This window comes from Pholcus phalangioides, unplaced genomic scaffold, assembly GCF_987345545.1.
Source record: "Pholcus phalangioides strain wild (caught in Gottingen) unplaced genomic scaffold, Ppha-v1.0 ptg000015l_1, whole genome shotgun sequence".
NCBI classification, from domain to species: Eukaryota; Metazoa; Arthropoda; class Arachnida; order Araneae; family Pholcidae; genus Pholcus; species Pholcus phalangioides.
The window spans coordinates 55,905,112-55,931,055 of NW_028301608.1; the positions used below are offsets into that span (position 1 = coordinate 55,905,112).

The following is a 25,944-nucleotide window of genomic DNA, read 5'->3' on the forward strand; positions in this document are numbered from 1 at the left end:
GGCAACCCTATGGGCTGACGAATAAGCCCAAACAAACCGCTCTTTTCCCTATACTTAACATGTGTTTTGCCGGATCGAATTCCTTTAAAATATTAATAACTAATTAAATTTAAGCACCATGACTGTTTAATGCGTCTTCAGGTAATCTACATGATCCGATAAAGGGGAAAGATAAAAGTTTATCCTTGTATAAGGGGTTGTTATATTTTTAATTTATTTTTGAAAAAGGGGAAGATCATTTTTCACTCTCGACTCGTCATAAGTTTTTAGTTCAGTGCTTCAATTTATTTTAAAAATTTGATGCATCACATTAATGTCTATGGGAATATGATTAATTAAAATAATATGAAGCTGCAATAAAATGCAATTTCATAATTTTTTTCTTTTAACTGTTTATCTTGCTGTTTCGTTCATCATTATGATAGATCCGGGACATTTCCAAAGTGTTTCAGGCCCGTGGGCGCTCGTCTTAAGCTTTACGTGAGGAATTTTGATTTCTAAATCAGTTCTGAGGTGCTCGAGCACCTTCTGACAGGGCCGTAGCTAGGATTTTTGCCACCCGGGCAAACATGATTCATCCGTCCGGGGCAAACAGCATTTTGCCGCCTCCGTGTCTCAAAGTACTGGAAGTGCTCGAACGTCGTCCGTCACTGTGTATTTATGGTTTTGCTGCCTGTAGGCTGTACAAATTTCGCCACTCTTCTTCCGTTCCACTCTCATATTCTTGAATATGTATTACTGGAAATATATGCCGCCCATCCGAACTTTCCGCTACGTACAGTAGATGTATTGAGAAAAAAAATATTAAAAAATAAACTTTTTTTACGAGCCGCGATAAGTCATCTCTCTGGCCTATAGTATTTAGGAAAATAATCTGGGCTGTTTTTTTTCCTCTTCATTTTGTACCAATTACTTTGCTTTCAAAGTGACGTGTACGAAAATTTGACAAAGTTTCGAATTGTATATGAAATCTTAAATTGTGTCGGTGTTCGAGTTTTTGCCTGGAATGGAGAAATATTTCTACAATATTTTAATATAAACAGTTGAAAGACATTATATATGCTAATGTTTTGCATATATAATGTTTTTCGCAAAAAAAGTCAGATTTTTTCAAACACCGCTTGTTCAAGTGTCTTTAAACATTGTATTTCTCTCAGCACTGAGGTGTTACATACTTTGACTATATATATTTTTTTTTAAATTAAAATGCCGAGAAGAAATTTTGTGGCACAAGATATGGGTAAATTTTGGTTATTTTTGCAAAAGGTTCCATGTTGTTGAAGTTAATAGTCGAAAACAAATAACAACTAAAATTGTAAAAGCTCTTGTTCAATTGTATAAATATATCCAAAAAATTTGAGGGTAAAAAATCGAGTTCCTGAAGTGAATAGTAAATTTTTAAATGATTTTTAAAAACGGGGATGTTTCTCATAGGAAACCACGGTTTGTTTGGGCTTACTTGGTCCCTTTAATAGAGCGATCACTGGCTTCATCTGGCAACCCAGATTCCCCGTCTTTTCTCAACGGAGGCGCTGGTCGCGTCACCTCCTGTTATTCTTTCCTCCATGACATGTGAGAATCACGTGAACAACACCCACTGATCCCATGACTACCATCCTGTTGGGTGATGGTGAATCAACCAATGAGAACAAGCTTCGTATATGCTCATGACCGTCAGGGCTAGCTTCCATTGTGTGAGATGTCATTTAGTCCCGCCTACATGACGTCACAATAAGGGCGTTTCTTTCCGCACTGCGGAATCCTATAGCGAGGTCGGAAGAAATCGTCAGTCTGGTGAAGATTTCCGTTAGTTACTGGTTTGTTGGAATCTTAAACTAGCAAGTAAAATGAAATTTCAGCAACATTGATTTATGAAGTATTTTTTCGGATATCCTTTTTTCTAGAAAAAGAACAGTTAAGAGACGGAAAGATGTCAATTAAGGGAGAGTAAGTCAATTGTTTTCATTCTTAGCCTCATAATTATTATTAATCGAGATATAATTTTGCACTTGAATCAATTTTTAGTAGCGGAGCATACGACGATAAAAAAAAGAATTCATCAATTTTAATCATTTTCATTCTCTCTCTTGCTCATTTAATTCAATCTTTTAACAGCGGATGTTCTTAATCGGTGTTATTAATCAAGGGAGGGGGGGAACAACTATAGTATAATCCATAGGTTGGCAATTTTTGGCGACTTCTCAGCACGTCTGACGGTAAGTCACCAAAGCTCCTCCACGGACGCTGAAAAAAAATCGCCAGCACGTCGATAAAGAAGGATAACAATGGCCGTTTGAACAAATGAATGACGAACAACAGCATTGTATACTAAAGGGATGGAGATCGAAAATATACACCCTAGAACAGTTAAAGGGATTGATAATACAAACCAAGACTCTCATAAACAACCATTTCCCTAATGATAAATAACGGAATATTATCTTGAAATTTTTTTTTAAATAATTCTCGTAATTTTTTTTTATAGACCTTAATTCATACAACGGTTAGGCAGGCCTGTCATTTTAATTTTTGCAGGTGGGAACACGTCCTTCCCCCTCTAAATGACAGCCCCCTCTAATCACACATGTATGAAGGCATATAAAGAACACATCACTTTTATGAAGACTATTTTTATTGATTTTTAAAATGCATATTAATACTTGCTGGGATCAAAATGACCCCACTATGCCAGTTACACACAGAATTTTCACAATGCCAGTTAAGGGTTAAGTTTTTTTTCTTTTTTTTTCAACATCAAGTGATAGTCCATGGAGATATGCTTCAAAATATTAAAAAAAAAAAAAGTTTTCATCAATAATTTCAATTTATAATGAAAAAAGAATTTAGGCTAATTTGTGTACTGAGTGTCCACTCTGTTAGTCTTCCAAAAATGCAACAGCATGGAAACTATGATTTAAAGTAAATTTTTCTTAGTTAAAAGGTTTTGAAGGTTTAAATTGAATTTAATGAGTTATATATTCAATGTGTAAACCCTTTACCATATTCTCCATCATGTTATTTTTCAGTAAAATACAAAAGTGAAGTGGTACAGATTGTTAAAACCACTGCCAGGCACAAATCCAGGCAGATGTGCCATAAGGGGCATTGTAGTCTGAGTGAAGGTTGCTATATGACAAAACACTCTATAGTCCTATTTTATGGGACAGAAAACAGTCAGAACAGTCCTTGAAAATCATTGTAGTCCTTGGGGAAAAATCATTTTAAAGTGGTGCTTGAAATTTTTTTTGTGTGAATTTCTTCCATCAATTTTTGTCCCCCAAACCATATTCCACCTGGAGGGCAAAAATGTGTAGAGCAGCAATGATTACAAGACAATGTTCAAAACAGGACATACGGTCGCCCGCACCCAAGGTATTTCTATGTTTATGAAGGTGCTTAAATAAATCTGTGTATTCAATGCTATTTAAATTATATTTCTTACCATTATATTTTAAATGTCTTTCTTTTACAAGTAAAGAAAATAAACATTTTCATGAATGTTTTCTAACTCACAATTGCCAATTCTTTTCAATAACACCTTTTAATTAACACCTTTTTTAACACCTCCTATTTCAAGCTATTTCCTTGCAATGCATGATTTTCCACCACTTTTTTACTTCAACTTACCACATTTTGTGAAAACATTTTGTTCCTGGATAGAAATCTGCGTCTTCTATTTGAAGCATATGTAGTGCAATAACAAATTCTGTCAAGGAAGTGTCCTTGGCCCCATACTTTTTCCACTTTTTATCAATAAATTCGATCAGGGTATTGATGGGATTGCTAGCGAATTTGCAGATGACATAAAGCTAATGGGGGTAGTCAGGAACCTAAGTGATAGGGAGTTGTTCCAGACCAACTTAAACAGGATTGAAGGATGGGCAAATGAATGGAACATGAAGTTTAGTGTTCACAAGTGCACATGGTCACTCATTTTGGCTCAAACAACTCATGTTTCTCTTACAAATTGAATGGTGTCACTATCCTGGATGTAACCTTGGGAATTCTCATTCACGAGCGGCTCAGGTTTTTTGAACATTGCTCAGGGCTGGTTAAAAAAGCAAATAGAATGCTTCGTTTTATTTTCAAAAAGATACCTTTGCGTTCTCCTAAAGTCATTCTTCCGCTTTTCCAAGGCTTAGTTTGTCCTGGACTAGAGTATGATGTAAGGTATAGAGACCATACCTACAGAGGGACATAGACTTGGTGGAAGGGGTGCAGAGAAGAGCTACGAGTGTTCTTATTGGCACATGGGCTTGAGTTATGAAGAGACTTCTTTTTTTAATATGTTCACATTGGATGAACGCAGGTGTCGGGAAAACATGATGGAAGTGTTCAAATTTTTTAACGGGATGAATAGGATGGACCATGAATTATTGTTACACTGCCAATCGACTGCTTTGACAAGGGTACACCACTATAGATTGGTAACGGACAATTGTAGGTTATGGACTTAATGTCACAGTTTTTCTCTAATAGGGTTGTTAATATGTGGAATATATAGTTTATCCCCGGAGGTAGTAAATTTTATTACAATTCACACATTGAAAAAGAAATACAACAAACATGTTGGAGTAAATCGAGAAGCTATCCATACTTAGAATAAGACAACCGTGAGTATTCTTTATGGGCATTGTATAATATTTTAACTTGTGTATATGCTGTTTCTAGTTTTTGTAATTGATTTTTTTTTATTAGAGGAGTTGTAATTTCGAAGTATGTAATGCCCATAACAAATATGGATAAGTTTTTCTCAGCCATCTCATTGGGCACTTTGCTTGTTGTGTTATATTTGTATTTATATGTACATTGAAGAAAACAACAGTTTTGCATTTTCTTAGAATGAAGGGGATTTTTTTTTTTTAATAGTTTCCTTTGCTAATCAACTTTGGTTAAAATTTTTGTTTTGAACCTCTTTCTGAAAATTTACTTAATTTAAAAAAAAAATTATCTTTAAAGGTGGGGTATTCTCAAACTAAGAGCTGTCATTATGCCAAAAATTGTTTTGTTTTAAACGTTTCTGGCAATGAAAACTGCTAAATAAAATTTTGCACAATTTTCTAATTTATGAGAAAAATGAATATTCTTGATTATTCTCCAATTTTTACATCCAGGAGAATATTTTCACCTCGCATCTCTCGTAATAAATATTTTATCATAATTTGTTGGTATTAGTTTTATTTTAATATGTTGCCTATTTTTGTTTCCTCATGATAATTATTGCTCTTATTTTGGGTTGCTGTATCGTAATTATGTAATTGACATCCTCATTTTTTCATAGACATTTTTTGTTTCAACCAGCTTTGTTATTTTGCCTGTTGTGGTCTTAGTATTTGTATAAGGCTGTGGGTTTTATCTCTAAATTATATGAAGGGAGTGACCCTTATACTAAAATATATTTTAAATATTCACACCATTTCTTGTTAATCCCCATTAGGTGAAAAAAATGGTACAACAGTAAATTTTAAAATCTAGCTAAAAAAATTTATGAAAGCGAGCATTTGAATTACAAGGTATAAATGACTAAATATGACAATTTTTTTTTACTTTTCAGCATGTTTATAGATGAAGAAAGAACAAGAAACTTGAACTTTAAAAAGAAAGAAAGAAAGTCTCTGTTAGAAAATAATCATGATCATTTGCCTACCGACTGTAGAACTGTACTTCAAGGAACGTCATCAGAGTCACAAACTTCAATTCAAAGGAATAATCATCGACAACCCCACTATCAGAGCAGATTGAGTAAGGTCATAGACGTTATGAAGGCTCTTCAACCTGTGAAAATCAAGTTAACAAAAAACATTCCCATAGACTTTCTTCCTATTATTCCTAAACCAAATAATATTCACCTTGTAAAAAATGTCACACCAAATAAACAACCAGTGCCAAGTGAACTGCCACTTTCAACAGAAATCTACAAAATGCAGGTAATATATTATTTTTTGATAAGAAAATTCTTTAAATGTTGAGTAATTTTTTAAATTGTGATTCAAATTTTTGTTACTGTAACTTCAGGTTTCACACATGTAATAAAGAAAAGAAAACAACAGGTATATTTTTTAAATCTTGTGTCAACTTCAAAATATAGAAATTGCTTTACCAATATTTGACACTCCATTGGTGCTGCATCATAAATCTATAACCCTATCCTTTTTTGCTAACTTAGAGTGCACCACTGAAAGGAAGATTAGCTGGGATGACTGGCCACTCACTGACTTCCGAAAGTGTACTATTGAAGGTTTCGGGGGTTGAAATTTCACCCATGACATTTTTCTGAAGTTAATTGGGTGCTAATAAAAGAGGCCCAGAAAATATTTTGAATCAGCCTTGTCAGCATCAAAAGAAAAATGCATTCTTTCAAACCGAGCACAATTTAGGTTATCGCCATGAGCAATTAAGTATCTAGTGAGTTGTGCATACATAGCATTGTCTGGTGTTTCAGTGCTGCGAATCTATATTTCAGAAGTGAGTGTAATGAATGAATATTTGAACTGTTTGCTGGTATTGAACCTGTGATGAGACCTTTTTAAAGGAGAGATTGGCTTGCATTTGTGCAAGTTAGGAACCACAGAGAACCAACTTCAGCCTGCTACCACTATGGTGATGGTGGAGTTTGAACCAGAGTTCTCGCAATGTGGGTCTGTCACTATGACCGCTCGATCACCACAGCGGAAAGAGAAAAGTACTTTCTTTTATACTGAGCACAACTCAGGTCTATTGCCATCTATGGCCAATTTACTAAGTAGTGAGTTGTGCCAGAAGTGTAAGTGTGTATATCTAACAGCCTGAGTGCATGTCTAGTGTTGTGTCTAATTTCTCAATGCTGCCATCTATATTTCAGGAGTGAAGTGTAATGATTGAATTACATTTGTACCATTTGTAGGTCTGTTGGTCTCTGTGGCAAGACTTTTTAAAGGGGAATATCAGCTCGCATTTGTGTGAAGCAAAAAAAAAACAAGAAAAAACCGGCTGGAAGAAATAGATTTCCTTCAATAATTTATCATATAAGTTGCAATTAATGCTTTAGATGTAATAAATGTATATTTTCTATAACATTAAGTAAATTTAATTTCACTAAATTATACATGTAATTAATAAGTGTATCAGTCTTTTGCAGCATTAAGCAGTTTCTTCCGCTTGGAAGAAACTGTGCTGTTCAGTGCAGTATGGTGTAATAAAACTTTTTTTTTGTTATGGTAACCATTCGGCTATTCCAAAGTTGAGTGGATGAATCCAAAAATATATATATAATATGCATTTAATTCTTTGCTGAATTTGCCGGGCCAACTTGAAAGCATTTGAACACAAACACATTTAGGCCTATCTGTGAATTTGGAATATTTTTTATTTTATTTATTTACCAAAGAAATGTACAAGCATACATATACAAATAGACAACTTTTCATCCAAGGTGAACATGACTGTCACATACTGGATGATGCGTTATTGATTTAAAAAAAAAACTACAAGTGTTGGGGGGGGGGGAGAAATACCTATATATAAACACTTTTACATAAACGCAAATACAAATGGGGAGTGAAATCGATAGTTGAATATCAAATAGATGGGTGAAGGGGGGGGAAAACAAAAAATTAATAGTAACATCATTGTGGCAACGCGTGGTGGGTGCATTTTAAATATCAAATGTAGAAATAAGTATGATTTGAATAATTGAGCTACTGTCAGAAAGGCAAAATATTTAAAATGTTGATGAATATAATGGGAGAAAATCAATTACTTTAATTAGTGTGAGGGGTGATTTCTGTAAAAAAAAACAAAATACTAAAAGTGCACGGAGATATCATCAATAGACAATAGATATCTTTTGAGGTACTTTTGTACGTGTAAAGAGAGGAAGCATTCCTAATTTCAATGGGTAGAGAGTTATAAAACTTAGGTATTAGATAAAAGAAATACAAATACAACGCCACAACAGGCAAAATGCCCAACGAGGTGGCTGATAAAAAGATGCCCATAAAAATATGGATGTCATATGTTTCAAAAATACAGCAACCCAATTAAAAATGCAATTAACACAAATTATAAACAATATATACACATGATAAAATATTATACAATGCCCATAAAGAATACTTATGGTTGTCTTATTCTAAGAATGGATAGCTTCTCGATTTACCCCAACATGTTTATCGTATTTCTTTTTAATGTTTTTTTTAACTTTTTAAATGTTTTTTTGAATAATTTGCAAAGAATCTGTAGTGTTATGCATTGCAAAAGATCGAGTGGATATTAATGGTAGGGAGTATTGACGTTTAAAGAGAAGTAACGGGGATTTATAAAAATATAAGTATCTAAGTGATAGAATTTCTATACTTTTGAACAGAGTGATGGAAGGAGTATAATAGTCATTAAAAATTAGCCTTATAATTTTCTTCCGTAGTGATATAATGGTTTTTAAGTTGGTCAAATAGGTAAACCGTATAATAAGTAAGAATGGAACAGCGAGTATTAAAGGGTGATTACAAAAGAGCGATTAACAAAATATTTTAGAAAATAAAATTTATACATTGTAAATCTTAATTTGATTTGTAGATTATGAGCATGGGATTTCTATTTGATGTCAGAGTAAATATAAATACCCAGATATTTTATAGTATTCACTTGTTCTAATTTATGACAGTTACAATCAGTGTTAATGTTACATACAGGTTTATGAATGATAAAGTCAATATTCAAGGCAGGAATGTTATATGCAAAGAAAAGTTGATATATTTAGTTTTAGAGAAATTAAGTTGATCATTTTCATGAAACCAGTCTCTAATTTTTATCATGTTAGAATTCACTGTAATTTGGAGAGATTCATAGGTAGCAGCAGAGTAAAGTATGACTGTATCATCAGCAAATGTTATTATCTTGCCATCAATTTTTAGATTACATAAATCATTTTATAAATACATTAAAGAGAAGGGGGCCAAGAAGAGATCCCTGTGGGGGCTCCTCGATTAACTCCTAAAAATTTGCTGGAATGAGAGCCACATCTTACTCTGAGATCTGTTCGTCAGGTATGACACTAAGAGATTTAGGGGGATATCTCTAATTCCACATGCCTCAAGCTTATATTGAAGGAGATTTCATGATTAACACTGTCAAAGGCTTTTCTTATGTCTAAGAATGCAGCTATGGTTTTTCTAGATTTGTCAAGTTTGTGTATTACATATGTACTAAAATCTAGTAATGCAGCTTCAGTGTTATGATTAGCAAGAAACCCATGTTGATTAGGAGAAAAAAAAATTAGTATGAGAAAGAAATGAGAGTATTCTTTTTTTAGAAAACTTTCAAAAATCTTGGAAATAGAAGGTAAAATGGAGATAGGCCTATAATTACTTAAATCATTACGATTTCCTTATTTGAAAATTTTCAAAACAGTGGCAGTTTTCAAAGAATTAGGATAAACACAGTTTAGTTATCAAATTAGTAAGTATTATAGCTAAATAGTAAGGAAAACATTAAAGAATCAATGAATTAATCATATCATCACTAGAAACCGAATGAGATAACCGATTTATAATAGAAATGATTTCTTCCGGGTAAGTTGGGGAGATGAAAAAAGATCTGTTAGAATAGGGGACATATTTTTTGTAGTTATCTGAAGGTGAAATGGATGATGAAACAATGTTTACAAAATAATCATTAAATTTATCAAGGAGCAGCACTTGGGGTTCAATGTTATCAGGGAGGGGATTGCTACGATTACCAATTATCTTATCGATAAACTTCCATCGTTTGAAAGGAGTATTACATTTCGAAAACTGTTGAGAAAAGCAAAATTGTTTAGAAATTTTGATTTTGTATTTTAGGTAATGAGTGACATTATAATATGCAGTACTTACCTCCTGATCATATGGATATTTTTATAGTTTTTAAATATAGTTTCTGTTTTATTTTAATTAAATGTTTTATCTCTGATGTAATCCAAGTTTTATCAGTCCATCTGGAAAGATTAATATCACGATATGATGTATGGTTATTTATGATGGTTTCAAGTTTAACAATAAATTCATCAAAAGCACCATCACTTTGGGAATTATTTATGCAAAGTGTATGATTCTGTAGATATAGCTTGAGTTGGGAATAATTAATAATTTTTTTTCTATAAACATTGAATTTTTGTGCCGGACCAGAATTAATATTAGAGTATGATAATTTACATAGAATCAGGTAATGATCAGTCAAATCCGTTTCCCAGAATACAGATTCAGAAAACAAACGCCATGAAGAATTTCTTATAAAAATGTGATCAATGCATGACTTAGAGGAAGGTGTGGTGATTTGAGATATCATAGGTAAAAAACAATCTTCTGTTGCTTGACAGAAGATCGAGATATTCATAATGATTAGTATTAATTTGATCCAATATGTCTATGTTAATATCACCAATAATAATTACATCACGGTTTTTTGTATTACCTAATAAAATTTCAAACTCCTGAAGAAAATCTGAAACAGTGAAGGCATGAGACCTAGAAATACAAGTTATTAATAGATTAATTGAAGGTTCGAGTAGCTGAACAATTTCAGCAGTATTAATTTGTACTGGGTCAGTCAACACAAACCCAAGGCATGTTTTCGAGAAAATGCACACACCACCAGAGTTATTATAGGATATGCAGCATGAAAATTTCTGAAAATCATTGATATTAAAAAGTTTTAGCTCCTACTCACTCACCCATATCTCAGACAATATTAATAAATGAATGTTATCAACAAAATCATCAGTCAAAGCAATCAAAATTAGCTCTAAGGCTACGAATATTAAAATGAACGATGTTAAGTTCACAGTTCAGTAATTGAGTTAACGTGATGATTGATGACATTACATTTTCCTAAAAACTTTTCAAGTTCCTGTGGGGTGCAGATACTATGACAGTTTAAATTCATATCTTTATATGAGATAATCAGTCAGAATACTTGTCTATAAATATAGTTATAACTGAGAAAAAAATTATGTAAGCCAAACCAATATGCTCATTTATATGTAAAAAAAAATGTATGCAAAAGATATGTATGTATATATCTGTACTCTGTATGTAATGTATATATTTGTTTATACAGGTATTCTGAGCGATTATATTTCTCAAAAATAGGATGATCATAATAATTTTGCTGTATGCATCATAGAAACAAGTAAATGCACTGACCTTGTAGTTCCTTCCATATATGAGAATATACCATGAATTACTTATAGGATTTTAAATAAAATATTTCAGTAGGTTATATTTGACTAAAGTTCATGAAAAAAACCTTCTGTAATTGAATGAAAAAAATGACATTTTGAGAAATAACGAAAATCAGAAATTTTGTTACCAAGGTAGTTGTATAGATAGTACAAGAGAGACAAAAAAATCAGCTACAGAGTTCTGATGGTATGAAAAAAAAACCAATATATTCATTAATAAAAATTATCAATAGCTTTCTATTAAATATGTTTATTTACCACATTCTTTCTCTCCACATTACTAAATTAAAAGTACTTTGAAGCATGTTACTGAAATAAGTTTTTGCACACACAGTTTAAAAAAAATCAAGTTAGTAAATTTTGCCACACTTCCTTGCCACTTGTTATTTATTGTTTAGAATTTAATCTTTCACCCAAGAGGGTTAATTCAGGATCGATAATGAGAACAATGATAGGGAAGAAGAGAATGGCCTCTTCATATCTTAATTTTACGACTTATAAGGTAAAAAGTCATAAAATTGAAAGTTAATATAAGGTATCAAATCTGCATTTTGTAAAAAGTCCCATCTATTCGTGACAAGAACTAGCACTATTTACACAATCTTTCTGTCGCTGATACACATTAAGTGCCATAGTTGCTCCATTAAATCTTTGAACTCTTCAAAACTTGCCATGTCAAATATGCATCTAACCACCCTTATGCAGATAGTCACTCAACCATGATTTAAAAAACATTACAATAAAAAAATTTTCTAAGCATTTAAATTGGCTGTTATATCTGTCTCCCAGCAGCTTTGGTCTTATTGCATTATCATGTATAAAGACCGATGATCAGTTTTATTCAAGAGTTACACATTTTTACAATAAAATTATTATGCAATTCCAATTATTTTGCACAAACATGTATTAATTTACACTATAAGATGTATGATATTTTTTATATTCAGATTAATATTTTGTGTGCTAATTGAAATAATTTGTTTTAAATTGCTTATGAGATGTGTGTGTGCTGTGAACACAAAATATTTATAACCATAGTACCCAATTGTGAAATAACATACACATTTATTAGATATTTAAACACTAAAAAATCAGACAAAATTTGTTTATACTTGAACAGCCATGTTTGTTTTTCTGTTGTCAAAACTCAATCTATATACCAGTTTATCTCTAACATAATACTTATGCATGTGAATAAGATAAACAATCTAGTTCCATTCTAACGGACAGCATCACAAAGCCTGTACATTAGCCAACTGATGTTCTGTAAAAACCTGTATTACAATCTCGGTGTCCATGACTTTTTCACAGATGAGGAAATGGTGATGTGCTATGAGGATTCACACATTTTTTTTAGATGTTGAAGAACATCCTTCAGAGCAGCATATGGACGATCATCGGGCAGAAACACAACAATTTCACTGACCATGTTGAGCAGTCGTTGATCCATGGCACAACCATGATGATGATCTTGGTTTCTTCGCTGGCACCTCTTACCGTTTTGAATCGGGCCTCCAATGCACGAAACTCGCACCAGAAGGGGCATGGTGTGATCACCACGCTGTCTGCTTGCAAGTCCTGAGTGATTCAGACGTTGGTAGGATTGGGTGCCATATTGTGATTGTTCTGGAAAATAAGGGTCATCTATATAGTTGAGGGGGGTGGGGTTTAAGATATAACTATAATATATGAAACATTTGATTGAGTAACATAACAATTATTTATTTACAATATTAACTAAATAAAATAAAACAAGGTTTAGATGGGGCATGTGCATAGTTGAGACAGACAAATGTAACTACCAGCCACACATAGAGCCGGACGGTTTTAACTTTGTGATTTCTGTGCCACATGGAGAAAATAAACAAATTATATATACTGGGGAAGACCCACACATGTATATGTAAAAATACATAAAGCTAGCCTATATGAATTTTGTGAAGTATGATATAACATGATAGTTTGGGGCTAAAATGTTGAAATTTTTCTTTTCTACTTTTGCTACATTGAGTATATTTGATGTAGCTTTAAAAAAGTGATCTCTTATCCATGGGTCATTGTCAACTGCACGTAAATGCAAAGGCTACAACAGGCAAACTGCCCAATCAGTTAGCTGCAGAGAAAATGCCAAAAGGTTATTTTTGAGAAGATTTTGTTAAATTTTTTGTTTTTCTTTATTAATGTCATATGTTAAATGAAATATTTTATAGTAAAAAATAAAATTGTGTGCAAGCAAATGTCCAAACGATTGAATAGGTTCACTTGATCTGTTTCTATTAATTACTACAATAGGGTAAAATGCAAAGAAGAAACATTGTAAATGGAATAGAGCCAACTGCTACGTGCTCTGCAGAACGTGCTCCACCCATCAGAATAGAAGAAGATGATGTGGTATGATTATTATATCATATTTTATCAACATATTCAATAGATTACTTACCTTAATTCTTGTGCTATGAGTCTCACACTGCTTGCATTTTTAATATCCACTGCACTTTGCATATCCACTAGTGCTTGACAAGCCGCAAAAATTCTTGTCTGGAAAGGGTTATTGATTTGCAGTTACCAGTATCACAGAAATGTTCACACCTCCGCCAACCTCTGTCTATTACAAGAGCAATCAAATAGAAAAAGACGACTTGAGACTTGGCTGGCACCACACGCCATCATCAATGATGTGCCAGCTCGTTTCTCTGGTTAGATGAGCTGGCATAGGCACAGGGGTTTGTACATCTCCAAGTGCCATCTCCATAGCGCCTATGGTACCAGCAAATGTTCTTGCCACGATGAGTCAAATCTCTGCTACTACATTGGTGGAATCATGATCGGCTGGTTGAGCATTGTCGCTTTCTACCTCGTCTCAGTTCTTTCATCTCATTAGTTAATTTCGCAATCTGGGACGAAAGAGATGCTAAGCATATTTCATGCGATGAGGACTGAGACACATCATTTTCTGGTTTCGCGATAGCCATGATATTTGGATTTATGTAATCACAAGGTTCAAGAATTTTATCTTTCATGTAAGCTAATTTTGTCCATGATTCGGAGCTCACTCACAAAATTGTTTGTGGCGAGAACTTCAACTGAAGAGATTTGAGAACATATTCACTCACCTTGTTTATCTTGGTTTGCCAAGGATTCTCATCTCCCTGAGCGATTGTGATGATTAACGATCACCGAATTCTAAACTGGACAGTAATTTCGTGATTTGGGTGCTTTCCGATTCACACATTCTACATGTTAAAGAACATCCTTTATAGCAGCATATGGATGATCATCAGGCGGAGACATGACAATGTCACTGACCATGTTGAGCAGTCATTGGTCCATGGTGCCAACCACAACATTGTACTTGGTTTCTTCGCTAGTCCCTCTTACCATTTTGAACAGGGCCTCCAATACACAAAGCTCACACCAGTAAGGGAATGGCTGATCACAATGCTGTCTGCTTGCAGGTCCTGAGTGATTGAATCTGTAGGATTGGTTACCATACTGTGTGTGTTCGGGGAAGATAAGGGTCACCAATATAATTAAGGGAGGGTGGTTTTAAGATATGACTATAATATACGAAATGTTTGATTGAGTAACATAATTATTTATTTACAATATTAACTACATAAAATGAAACAAGATTTAGAGGAGAATAGAGGCATGTGCATAGATGAGACTGACAAAATTAAACACCAACCACATAGAGCCGCACGGCTTTAACTTTGTGATTTCTGTGCCACAAGGAAAAAAATAACCAAATTACCATATTGCTATGGCGTCAATAGCCATCGCTATCAGATGAAGCAGGAGAGTTCCAATTTCCAGCCCAATATAATAATAATAAGAGAAAAGGAAATAGGGGGTTGGTACCCCTCAAAACTTTACTTTTTGGAATCTTTGAAAAATTAAAGTAGAGTGATTAGTGCAAGCTAGAAATCAAGTTGAGAAAAACATGTAGTTAGATTTCTGTTTTTACACATCGCAACGATTAGCATCAGGAGCGGCGATCATCCGTGATGAAAGGGATGGAGGAAAAGGTAGGAAAGAAATTCTTACCTCAATTTTAGTAAATTATAGACGTTTAGTTAAAACCTAAATTAGGAGGAATTAACAGGGGGCAGATGGCGAAATTAGGTATAAAGAGTGATTAAAAGAGAGTTATATATTCCAACATCAAGTTATTATATTTATCATAATTGAACATATAGTATTCTGTCTATGTATTATGCAGATTTTGGTATCGTGGAAATGGTTTTTTTTAATTGACTTTTTATTTGTGTAAATATAACTCGTTCTTTCATATGATCATTTGATTAAATATTAAATGCTATTGAAATTTAACTGATTCTTTCTTTTCATGAATTATCGTTTTATTCTAAATGTATATTAGACCACTAGGTGAGTGGGTTAATCTAGATAATTACAGATATGTATATATATATGCATGCTTCCAGTGGTTCGATATAACAATATATACTCATGTATAAGCCAAGTTTTTTTTGTGGAAAAATTTGTTCCTCTTGGGGGGCGCTTATACTCGGGTCAGTTTTTGATGAGAAAATATCGACCCCACAATCAGTAATCATTTTTGTAGCAGTGTTTGAGAAACTGGCATTATTGGTATGGGGTATGTTCACACCCCACAGAACCGGTAATATCAAAGCCGAGGCAAAGAAATCAAAAAAACGACTTTAGTACCAGGTGGACTAATGTCGATTGTACAGCTTTTAGATGTGAGCATCAACAAGCCTCTCAAAGACCATTTGAGGGATTTGTAGATCAAATGGATGTGTTCCGATAATAAAGAAACCACAAAAAGTGATGGCTTGAAGAAACCTGACATTGGTCTTGTGTGCCAATGGGTACATGAGGCTTGGAATTCTGTTTCCACCGAAATTATCGTCCGATCTTTCAAAAAGTCCAATCCGATCCTTCTTCAGCAATACAATAGACGGAACTGAAGATATCCTCTTTGAAAATGGCGATGAGACGGCTCAGATGGGGATAAAAACAAAGATGTAGCACCCTATGAGGATCTGAGGGATTACAATGAGCTTGGAGACTTAAAAGAAACAGATTAAAAAGTTTGAATCATTTTCTATTGTGAATGTCAAGTTATTCATTTTGGCATGAAAATATAAGAATTTTTTTTCCTCTGAAATGCACAGATTTTTTTTTTTTGGATCGGTTTATACACGGGTTTTCAATTTATTGTGGTTTAAGTGGTCCTGAAGTAGGGGGGGGGGGGTCAGCTTATATACGAGTCACCTTATACAGGAGTATGTATGCTGGGGAAGACACCACGTCTGTATATGTAAAAATACATAAAGCTAGCCTATATAAATTTTGTGAAGTATGATATAACATGATAGTTTGGGGCTAAAATATTGAAATTTTTCTTTTCTACTTCTGCTACATTGAGTATATTTGATGTAGCTCTAAAAAAAGTGATCTCTTATCCATGGGTCATTGTTTATATACACATAAGTGAAAAGGCTACAACAAGCAAACTGCCCAATCAGTTAGCTGCAGAGAAAATGCCTAAAGGTTATTTTTGAGAAGATTTTGTTAAATTTTTTGTTTTTCTTTATTAATGTCATGTGCTAAATGAAATATTTTATAGTAAAAAATAAAATTGTGTGCAAGCAAATGTCCAAACGATTGAATAGGTTCACTTGATCTGTTTCTATTAATTACTACAATAGGGTAAAAAGGAAAGAAGAAACATTGTAAATGGAATGGAGCCAACTGCTACGTGCTCTGCAGAACGTGCTCCACCCATCAGAATGGAAGATGATGAAGTGGTATGATTATTTTATCAACATATTCAATAGATTACTTACCTTAATTCTTTGCGATGAGTCTCACACTGCTTGCATTTTTAATATCCGCTGCACTTTGCATATCCACTTGTGCTTGACAAGCCCCAAAAATTCTTGTCTGGAAAGGGTTATTAATTTGCGGTCACTGGTATCATGGAAACATCCAGCAGGGCTTGACATGGATCACTTTTTCCATTAAAAGTTGCTTTGTTAGAAACTGGTCACTTTTATTACATATTTTCAGGCCCGGGTAACTTCAGGGAAAAACCACGACCTCAGTTTCTCATGCTTTTCTGCTGTTGGCATTTCTCTTTTCTTTTAGGAGGAACTTTACCAGTTCAGGGTCGCTTATTTTCTCCCTCTCTTCATTGAACTACTATTGTTAACTGTAGAGAGAGAACCTCTTTATATATTTATATACTGGGCATCCATAATTAAAAAACCCTATTTCAAAGAAGCCTACCGACAAAACTTGTCATCAGAAAAGTGTGAAATTTTGTGGAGGACTTCACGAAATGATATGAATTTGTTTCAGGAAAAAAAATTGGTTACATGTGTTGAATATCTGTAGTAAACATGTACATTTATGTGATGTTATGCAGCAGGTGTTATAAAACCTAGAAACATTCGAAATCTTGTTTCTCAGTGTGTTTGCTGCTCACAATGACTATAAACTTATGAGATTGCGCTTTATTGGTCAAATTGTTTTACCAAAACAGCAATGCTGCAGTAACTTCTCTACCGAAATATCGGACTTAAAAGAGGATTCAAAGAGGTCCAATGAATGTTAAAAACCTTCGGAGTATGATACCAAAATTTGAAACCACAGCATTGTTGGCTGTTCGTCCTGGAAGAAAACCTGTTTCTATAGACTCGGTACAGGAGGTTTTGCATCAGGTGGAAGAGGGCAGAGCTTCAAATTCTCGCACTAGTGTCAGGCGTTGTATACAGGGTTGGCAGGTTTTCGATGCATAGCAGTTTTTGACGGTTTGAACCACAGTTTAAACTGTCACGTCAAAAACCTCAAATATTGTTTTTCAATATAAAAATTCCCATTGGAAATGCACACGTCAATTGCATGCATTGTTTAAAGTGACTATGTTATACAAAGAGTACATATTTAATGATTCTAAAATAATTTTCTACTCTCTACAGAATTGTTTTGGACAAAATATATGTGATTTTTTCTTATAAAATATAGAATTTGAATAAAGCATAGCATAAACATTGAAGGGAAAGTTATGGAATGATTTGATATTCTCTGAATCAAGATGATTCTTGACCTTCCAAAATTTCTTCAACTGCTTATATGTGTGCATTGATATAAACCATCTGCTGTACTCTTTTTTACAACAGATAAATGTTTGAAAAAGTTTATTACATCATATATGTAATGTTGATTTCTGTTATTAAATTATCTAGGTAATGATTATACACTGAGATACTCTTATTGTGCATAACATTGAAATATATCTAGTGATGAAAATACTAAATTGTAGAACTAAAATGTCATTTAATTTGGTAATGCTAGCTTGTACATGAAGCTTAAGAAACTCCTCTAACTTATCCTTAATCAAACTTAGTTATTCTTACTTTTGCACTACGATATGGTATATTTACTAGCATTTATAATGCAATGGTTTTCCAATTGAAGCTGTATTTAATTTTAAATGTGCAAAACAAATGCTTTGGGTATCAAGTCCTGTCGGCTCTGCTTTGGTTGAAAATACTCTTTAAAACTCTGAATTTATACACCCTGAGCTCTAAGAAATTTTTAGATGAAAATAAATTAGTTTAATTAGTGTATTAAAACAGATTCTGTGTGAGAATTTTTACATGGAGTAAAATTTTGGGCAGATTAGAAAATTTAAAATATAGATTCTCAGTAATTATAATTCTGAATATAAAACCCTTTAATCTACATAAAAGTAAGTTTTTTTATTAGTTTAGTTATTTATAAGTTTTTTTTTAGTTTTTTTATTTAGCATATCTATCAGGTTAAAAAAACTATTTGACAACATTGACAATAAGTTTTTTAGTTTTAATACTGATTTATAGTTTTTTAGTTTTAATTATTGTAATAAATTAGTGTTTAAAAATAAAACGTTGTAATATACAAAAAAGTAAGGTTTTCATGTTATGTACCTGTTGTGTTCAAAACATCAAAAAGCATTCATTTATGTTTTTGACAGTTTAAATCAGTTTTTGACAGTTTAAACCTGTTTTTGATGCATGTCATGTTAAACTCCAACCCTAGTTGGATAGGCTATGTTCAACTCTCCATAAGATGGCGTAGAATATCCTCAGATTTTCACTTGTGCAGCGGTTGCTTCCACATGATTATGACACTTGACTCCAGTTCTCACTGCAGTTTCTAGCTCACGTTGAGTTCAATTGGATGGATCTTGGAACATCCTTTGGACAGACGAAGCGCATTTTCAGCGCATTTTCATTTGGATGGTGCAGCCAATACTCATAATTGCTGAATTTGGGAACCAAAAAATCTACACACTATCTTAGCGGTTCCGTTGCATTCACCAAAAGTGACGGTATCGTGTGAATTTGCTGCATCATTTTTTCGTGGTCCCTACTTCTACGAGGAGTAACATTCTACAGGTTCTATCACCAGGATGCGATATGCATTGCTATTACAGAACAAAATTGTTCCAGCTCTGCAAGCACGTCACTGTTTTGCATACACAATCTTGATAACATGATAGTTTGGGGCTAAAAATGTTGAAGAATTTTTTTTTTTACTTCTGTTACATTGGGTATATTTGATGTAGCTCTAAAAAAGTACTCTCTTATTAATGGGTCATTGTTTATATTAATTACTACAATAGGGTAAAAAAGAAAGAGGAAATATCATAAATGGAATAGTGTCAACTGCAACATGCTCTGCAGAAAGTGCTCCGCCCATCAGAATAGAAGATGAAGTAGTATGATTATTTTATCAATATATTCAATAGGTTACTTACCTTAATTCTTGTGTGATGAGTCTCACACTGCTTACATTTTTAATATCCACTGCATTTTGTATATCCACTAGTGCTTGACAAACCACAAAAAAAATCTTGGCAATTTTTTTTTTTCCGGACCTAAGCATTTCTCCTTCCCCCCCCCCCCCCCCCAAAAAAAAAAGAAAAATTGACCCAAAAACTGTTTCATACAACCAGGACATCGCAACCTCTTTCTTTGTTGATGATATGGATTATGAATTTTGAGAAAAAAGTTTTTTTGTTCTGAGTCCGATTTAGTAATCACAGGTAGAAAATTTTGGGTGCTGACAACAAGCTTGGTTATCCACTACAAGAAATTTTCTGCATGATGATACCCTTACTTTATTGTAGGCATAAAGTTATTATTTTATTCACATACCTCAAAAATATTGGGAGGGGTGTCTTACAAACATTGTATTTCTATAGGTATTAGGGAGGTAGTGTTAAATATTGAAGAAAGGGCTCAGGGCCATGGGCTAGACAGAAGTTTGCATCTACACTATATAGAATGATACCACCATCAGTCTGCCTACAGCTGTAACTATCAATCAGAAAATTTCGAATGACTTAATGAAGGTATCAGAAGACAAAAGTATTTATACAAATAACATATGAAGCCCAAAAGAAAAATTTTGAATTGATAAGACTTTGAAATTAATGAGGTAGGCCTACATAATTCTAGAATAAGTGAAAACAATTTTCTTTGATAAAGGTAATGCAGGAATTAATGAAAATAATGCAATAATTAATTGAAATGTTTTGTTCTCAGTATTACAAAAATTAACCTTGAAAAATCAAGGGATATAACGGAAGAGTTAATGAGAAATAATTGGAAAAAACAATGGGTGACATAATTCTGGAATTAATAAAAATTTAGAATTTACAAAGAAAAAAATTCTAATTGTTCCAAATCCTAGTGTTTCCAATAATTTGGGGTCTGTTTAATTGAGAGACCTGTCTCAGGCCCATGATCCACCTGTTGAGACATCACTGACTGGTCTTAAATGATTATAAAACCAAACATTTTATTATTTAGAAGCGCTTAATAAGCACTTTTAAATTTGAAACAAACATGTTTCGTGAAATTGATTTGAATGTTTGAAGATATATATATTTCAGTAACCGTGGTAAATCGGCTATTATACATAAATAACCAGTTAATATGCATGCTTACCAGTCGCATTGGTAAATTTATCACTTTTTCTGGTGATTATGCATAACAACCAATTGTCTTTGGTAAATTTGATAAATTCTTGAAATTTCTTGGCTTTATTTGTGATAATGCATGGTGCCCTAGTGCAGCAGTTCTCAACTGGTGCTTAGCTGAGCTCTGTGTACACTTCACAGGGGCTCCACAGCCACTCTAAGAAAATAAAATAAATAAAGAAAATAAAATAAATCAGTAAATTTGATGAATAAATAAAAAAAACATTTTCTAATTAAACTAAGGGTTCTGACGTATAAATTAAAAACTATAAAGAGCTCCTTGAGTCAAAAAGGGCTCCGCCATCAAAATTATACACTGGAAAGATTGAGAACCGCTCCCCCCTAGTGCAATTGGTGAATTCGATAAATAAGAAAAAAAATCCAAATGTGTCAGTCTAGTATGTGTGATGAATGTAGTCGGTCCCCTGTTATAATAACTTTTAAGATTGTTGTCTTAGTGTTATTTTCCCTATATATATATATCATTCCCTGATATAATGATACAGTATATGTTGATGGTAGATCCTAAATAATTGTTAATTAGGAGCTACTACTTTTTTATGTAAAAAAACAAACATACAGCAAAACCCCTCAGATGCAGTCACGACAGGACTTGATACCCAAAGCATTTGTTTTGCACATTTAAAATTAAATACAGCTTCAATTGGAAAACCATTGCGTTATAAATGCTAGTAAATATACCATATCATAGTGCAAAAGTAAGAATAACTAAGTTTGATTAAGGATAAGTTAGAGGAGTTTCTTAAGCTTCATGTACAAGCTAGCATTACCAAATTAAATGACATTTTAGTTCTACAATTTAGTATTTTCATCACTAGATATATTTCAATGTGATATATTCAATATATTTAATAAAAGTATGCATTTCAAACCCCTCTTTTACGGATGAAATTTGTTGTCCCAGTGGTATCAGCACAAGAGAGGTTTTACTGACCTCACGGACCCGAAGATCTTTCCAGCAGGTCTATAGGGCTATAATTTTGAATATGTTTCAAGCAACACCTTATATAAAGACTAGACACATCATATTGTATATTTGTTCATGTAAATATAACTTATTATTTAATTTCCAGTTAGGACTTGGTTAAGCAGTTGTAATAGATTATGTAGTCATGAATCTATTTTATTTTTACGATCCTTAATATAGTATTTTGAGCTAGTTTTCATTATATTAAATTAATAGCCCCAATAGTGATAAGGCAGATTCAGATGATGATTCATATTAAAAATTTGTGTGTTCAATGTTTTTTTTCTATGAGGATTGCAGAGGGTCCCATTTATAACAGTTTTCTTCCTAGTATGACTTATTTACATGACCTCCCCAACTCTGTCTAACACTCATCAAGAGTTCTCTTTTGGAGTGTTTTCCTGCTAACAGTTTTTTTAAAAAAACATAGCAGATCTACCATAGGTGATCTTTTTTTTACCAATGGGTATGATTTTTACTATAAAATAAGTAAGTCCAGTAACATTATTAGTCCAGGCTTACTACATTACAATTATTCATTCATTATATTTCACTCACTATTAGTTGAGGAAAACCCATAGTTCAAAAAATTGATTACAGAGCATTACACAGAAACAAACTTCACGGAAGGTTCACTATACATACACAGACATTTCAATATGTACTAATTCGTTAGAAGTTCCTCAGAGGAATATGAATGAGGTGCATGTCTGGTTTAATAGTAGTCACATTATTTAGTAACATTTTTCGGGCATGTAGAACATTGATTTAGGCATGTAATATTTTAAGTCATGTGCCCAATGGGGCATGTAAATTTTTGGAGATTTGTCTAGCTCTGGTGTCCGCATAAAGAATTCACAATAGCTGATATCGGTTTTGATTTTATTTTATCACTAATAAATTAAATTTTTTAAAAAAGAACAATGTCTGATGACCATTATTTGGTTGTCATAAAATATTAATATCGTCAATATCATGATTCCATGTTTTTTAGGGTTGTTATAGCTATAATCCTTGTGGGATCATGGGATATCAAAAGTAGCCAAATTTGTCATGAAGAATTTACCAAGTTTATGTTTACTTCCTCAAAAATACAAGGCCACAACAGGCAAAATGCCTAACAAGGTGGCTGATATTAATACAGCATTTAGAAATTGTGACATCAAATGCACTCGTGATTGCAGGCCAGATACAAAGCTTTCACTGGCTGCATGTAAAACGCCAGTTTGCAACCCCTGGTTGCAAAAGAATGTTTGTGAACATCAGAATAATAACTTCATTTTTCTTTCTTTTTTGAAACAGATTCCGCCTAGAAAAAAAAGAAAAATGATGGAATCCGATGGAAACGAAGAGAAAGTTCATGATTTCCCAAAGTTGTTCCCCCTCCCATATTTCAGTGTTGAACATATATTATGTGGGAAGAAGCCCACCAAAATAAAAAAACTATGTTACCCGAGCGGTCCTATGGTTGGTAAACTTTGCCTAAAAGTTAGCAGGAACAAAAAAAGTGCAGAAACAAAATCAAATCATAAATCTAACCCAAAAAGAAAACGTATAGTGATAGAATCTTCTTCAGATGAAGAAATAATTGAAGCAACTGATGTGAAACTACCGAAACCTGAAACGGCCACTTCTGCATCAGAGACTTGTGTTTCAGATGAACCTTGTTATATTGAGCAAGAAACCAGAGCTCTCCCTGAGTGGGTAAATTCATTATATTACAACAAAATAGACTGTCAAATGGTAAACAACATTATTAAATGGCATACGCAATGCCAAAACATTGTTGACGCTACATACAGCAGTGATATTCATCATTTAATAAGTAGTGAAAGAACAAATGTTTAATTATGTGTGTAAGAGTAGAACATAAAAGCTCAAAATGAATTTATAAAAACCATATACTGCAGCGCTGTTTAGAGTCCTCGATGTATCCCTGCCTTTGGTACGAACGAAACTGTGAAGAAAAACTGCTCTACTTTCCTGGAATAGTATAGTAAAAATTGTTATAGTTTAGACCATTCTCTATAATACACTGGAGGGAAGCACACACCAGATTACTATAATAAAGGTACAGTAGCAAGGCCTTATTGATGGAGCAGTGGAAAGGAGCAATCTCAAAAATTAGAAATGTTGTGGACAAACAAATTGGAAGTAATTTTTTTTTTTATTAAGGACTTTGAAGAAATTTAAGAAAATTTTTATAAATTAATTTTGAGCTTTAATGCGGTATTTTTGAAGATGGTAGCTACTGTTGTATTCATTTTATCCTCTTCTTAGAAATCCCCCCCCCCCTAATTTGGAAAACACTGTTCTGTCTGTTGCTGCCTAAACAGCAGCCATGGGTCTTTGCGCTGGAAGAAGTTATCTTGAGTTTTATAAAGCTTGATTTTAATTATGCTAGGTGCATTTGATCTCTCATGTGATCAGTCCTTGAGCCACGCTCATACACTGGGCATACCTGCTCCATTGAAGGGTATGAGGCATGCCTGGTCCACTGATCCTGTATACCCTTAGGGGTAGGTTGGGCGGGGAGTGCATCAATGAGATACCTGGTCCATTGCTTGATCCCACTCATATAATATATGTGTATATAATCCCCCAATATATGTATATATAACCTGTAAATATTGTATATGCATTGCCTTTTCCTCCTTAAAGCTGCTTTTAGCAGCTGTTCTGAACCTTTAAGGGGTTTATTTAAAAACCTTATTTTCTTCTCGCTCGTACTTAATCTGAATGCATCTTGTGTGCGTTGTTTTGTTTGTTTCAAATCAAATGACTGCAACATTGAGCTTGTGTGCTAGAGAGAGTATTTTTCAAAAATTATAGTTATTTATGATGCCATAAAATATATATTTTAATAATAGGGTATCCATCTTTATGATCTATTAACTAATTCCTAAACCATTAGTCTTAGAGGTAACTTTCAATCACAAAAAATGATCCAAGCTTTGTATTGCATAATCCTAAAAAGTTTATTCATGTCAAATTTTTTTCAAAGTTTCGAAATATTATTTTCTATAGAGTCTGTGTCGCATAAGTTATCCAATGTAATAAATTCTTTGTGCATTGAAATTAACAAAACTAAAAATCTTTTATGGCCAACTGAGTATACTAATTGAAGTCTTATTTCTTTTTACTGCAAAATTAGGGGTTACACATACAAAATGTTGTTGTAAAGATGATGTTGGCTAATTTATTTATCAGGAGCACCCTTAACAACAACTTTTGTTGCCTGTTTAAATAGAAAATCATATTTGTAATTAGATGCACATTGTTATATGACCTGTTAGAGGTTGACATGAATTTCCTGAAAAAAAGAAAGATGTCTAAAACTCACAACATTCAATGATTTCTAACACAGTTTGGCCTGAATGAACATCAGTATTCGGCCACTAGAAGTATCCTGTTGCTAAGATCTCTTCCGGCCTGGCTTCGTGATATTCTGAACAGAATCTGTTTTGGCTTTGGAAATTTTTTTTTCAATGTCAGTGCAGACAAAGTTATCTACTAGGTATGACTTGTAGGGCCAAGAGTCCTCATACAAATTAAGTTTCTCAACTTTTAAGAATGCCTTTTTTAAACAACTTTTGTGGTGAAAAAGAACGACATTTGAAACCACTTTTGTAATTGAAAGTTAGTTCTGGACTGAGGGTTTAGAAATTTTTTATGTTGGATTAAAAATAATGGTGAACACATTGTAAATATTGTATATCTGTATACCCATATATTGTATAT

General features: G+C 33.2%; 1 protein-coding gene across 1 annotated transcript; it reads left to right on the forward strand.

Moving 5' to 3' along the window:
* Positions 1 to 1,780: 1,780 nt before the first annotated feature.
* LOC149076258 (uncharacterized) lies at positions 1,781 to 25,469 on the forward strand. The gene is made up of 5 exons (XM_089245512.1): positions 1,781 to 1,947; positions 5,555 to 5,927; positions 13,490 to 13,588; positions 16,894 to 16,992; positions 23,506 to 25,469. The coding sequence occupies exons 1-5, from the start codon at positions 1,931 to 1,933 to the stop codon at positions 24,049 to 24,051; spliced, it is 1,134 nt and encodes a 377-aa protein (XP_089101638.1). The 5' UTR covers positions 1,781 to 1,930; the 3' UTR covers positions 24,052 to 25,469.
* Positions 25,470 to 25,944: the final 475 nt, after the last annotated feature.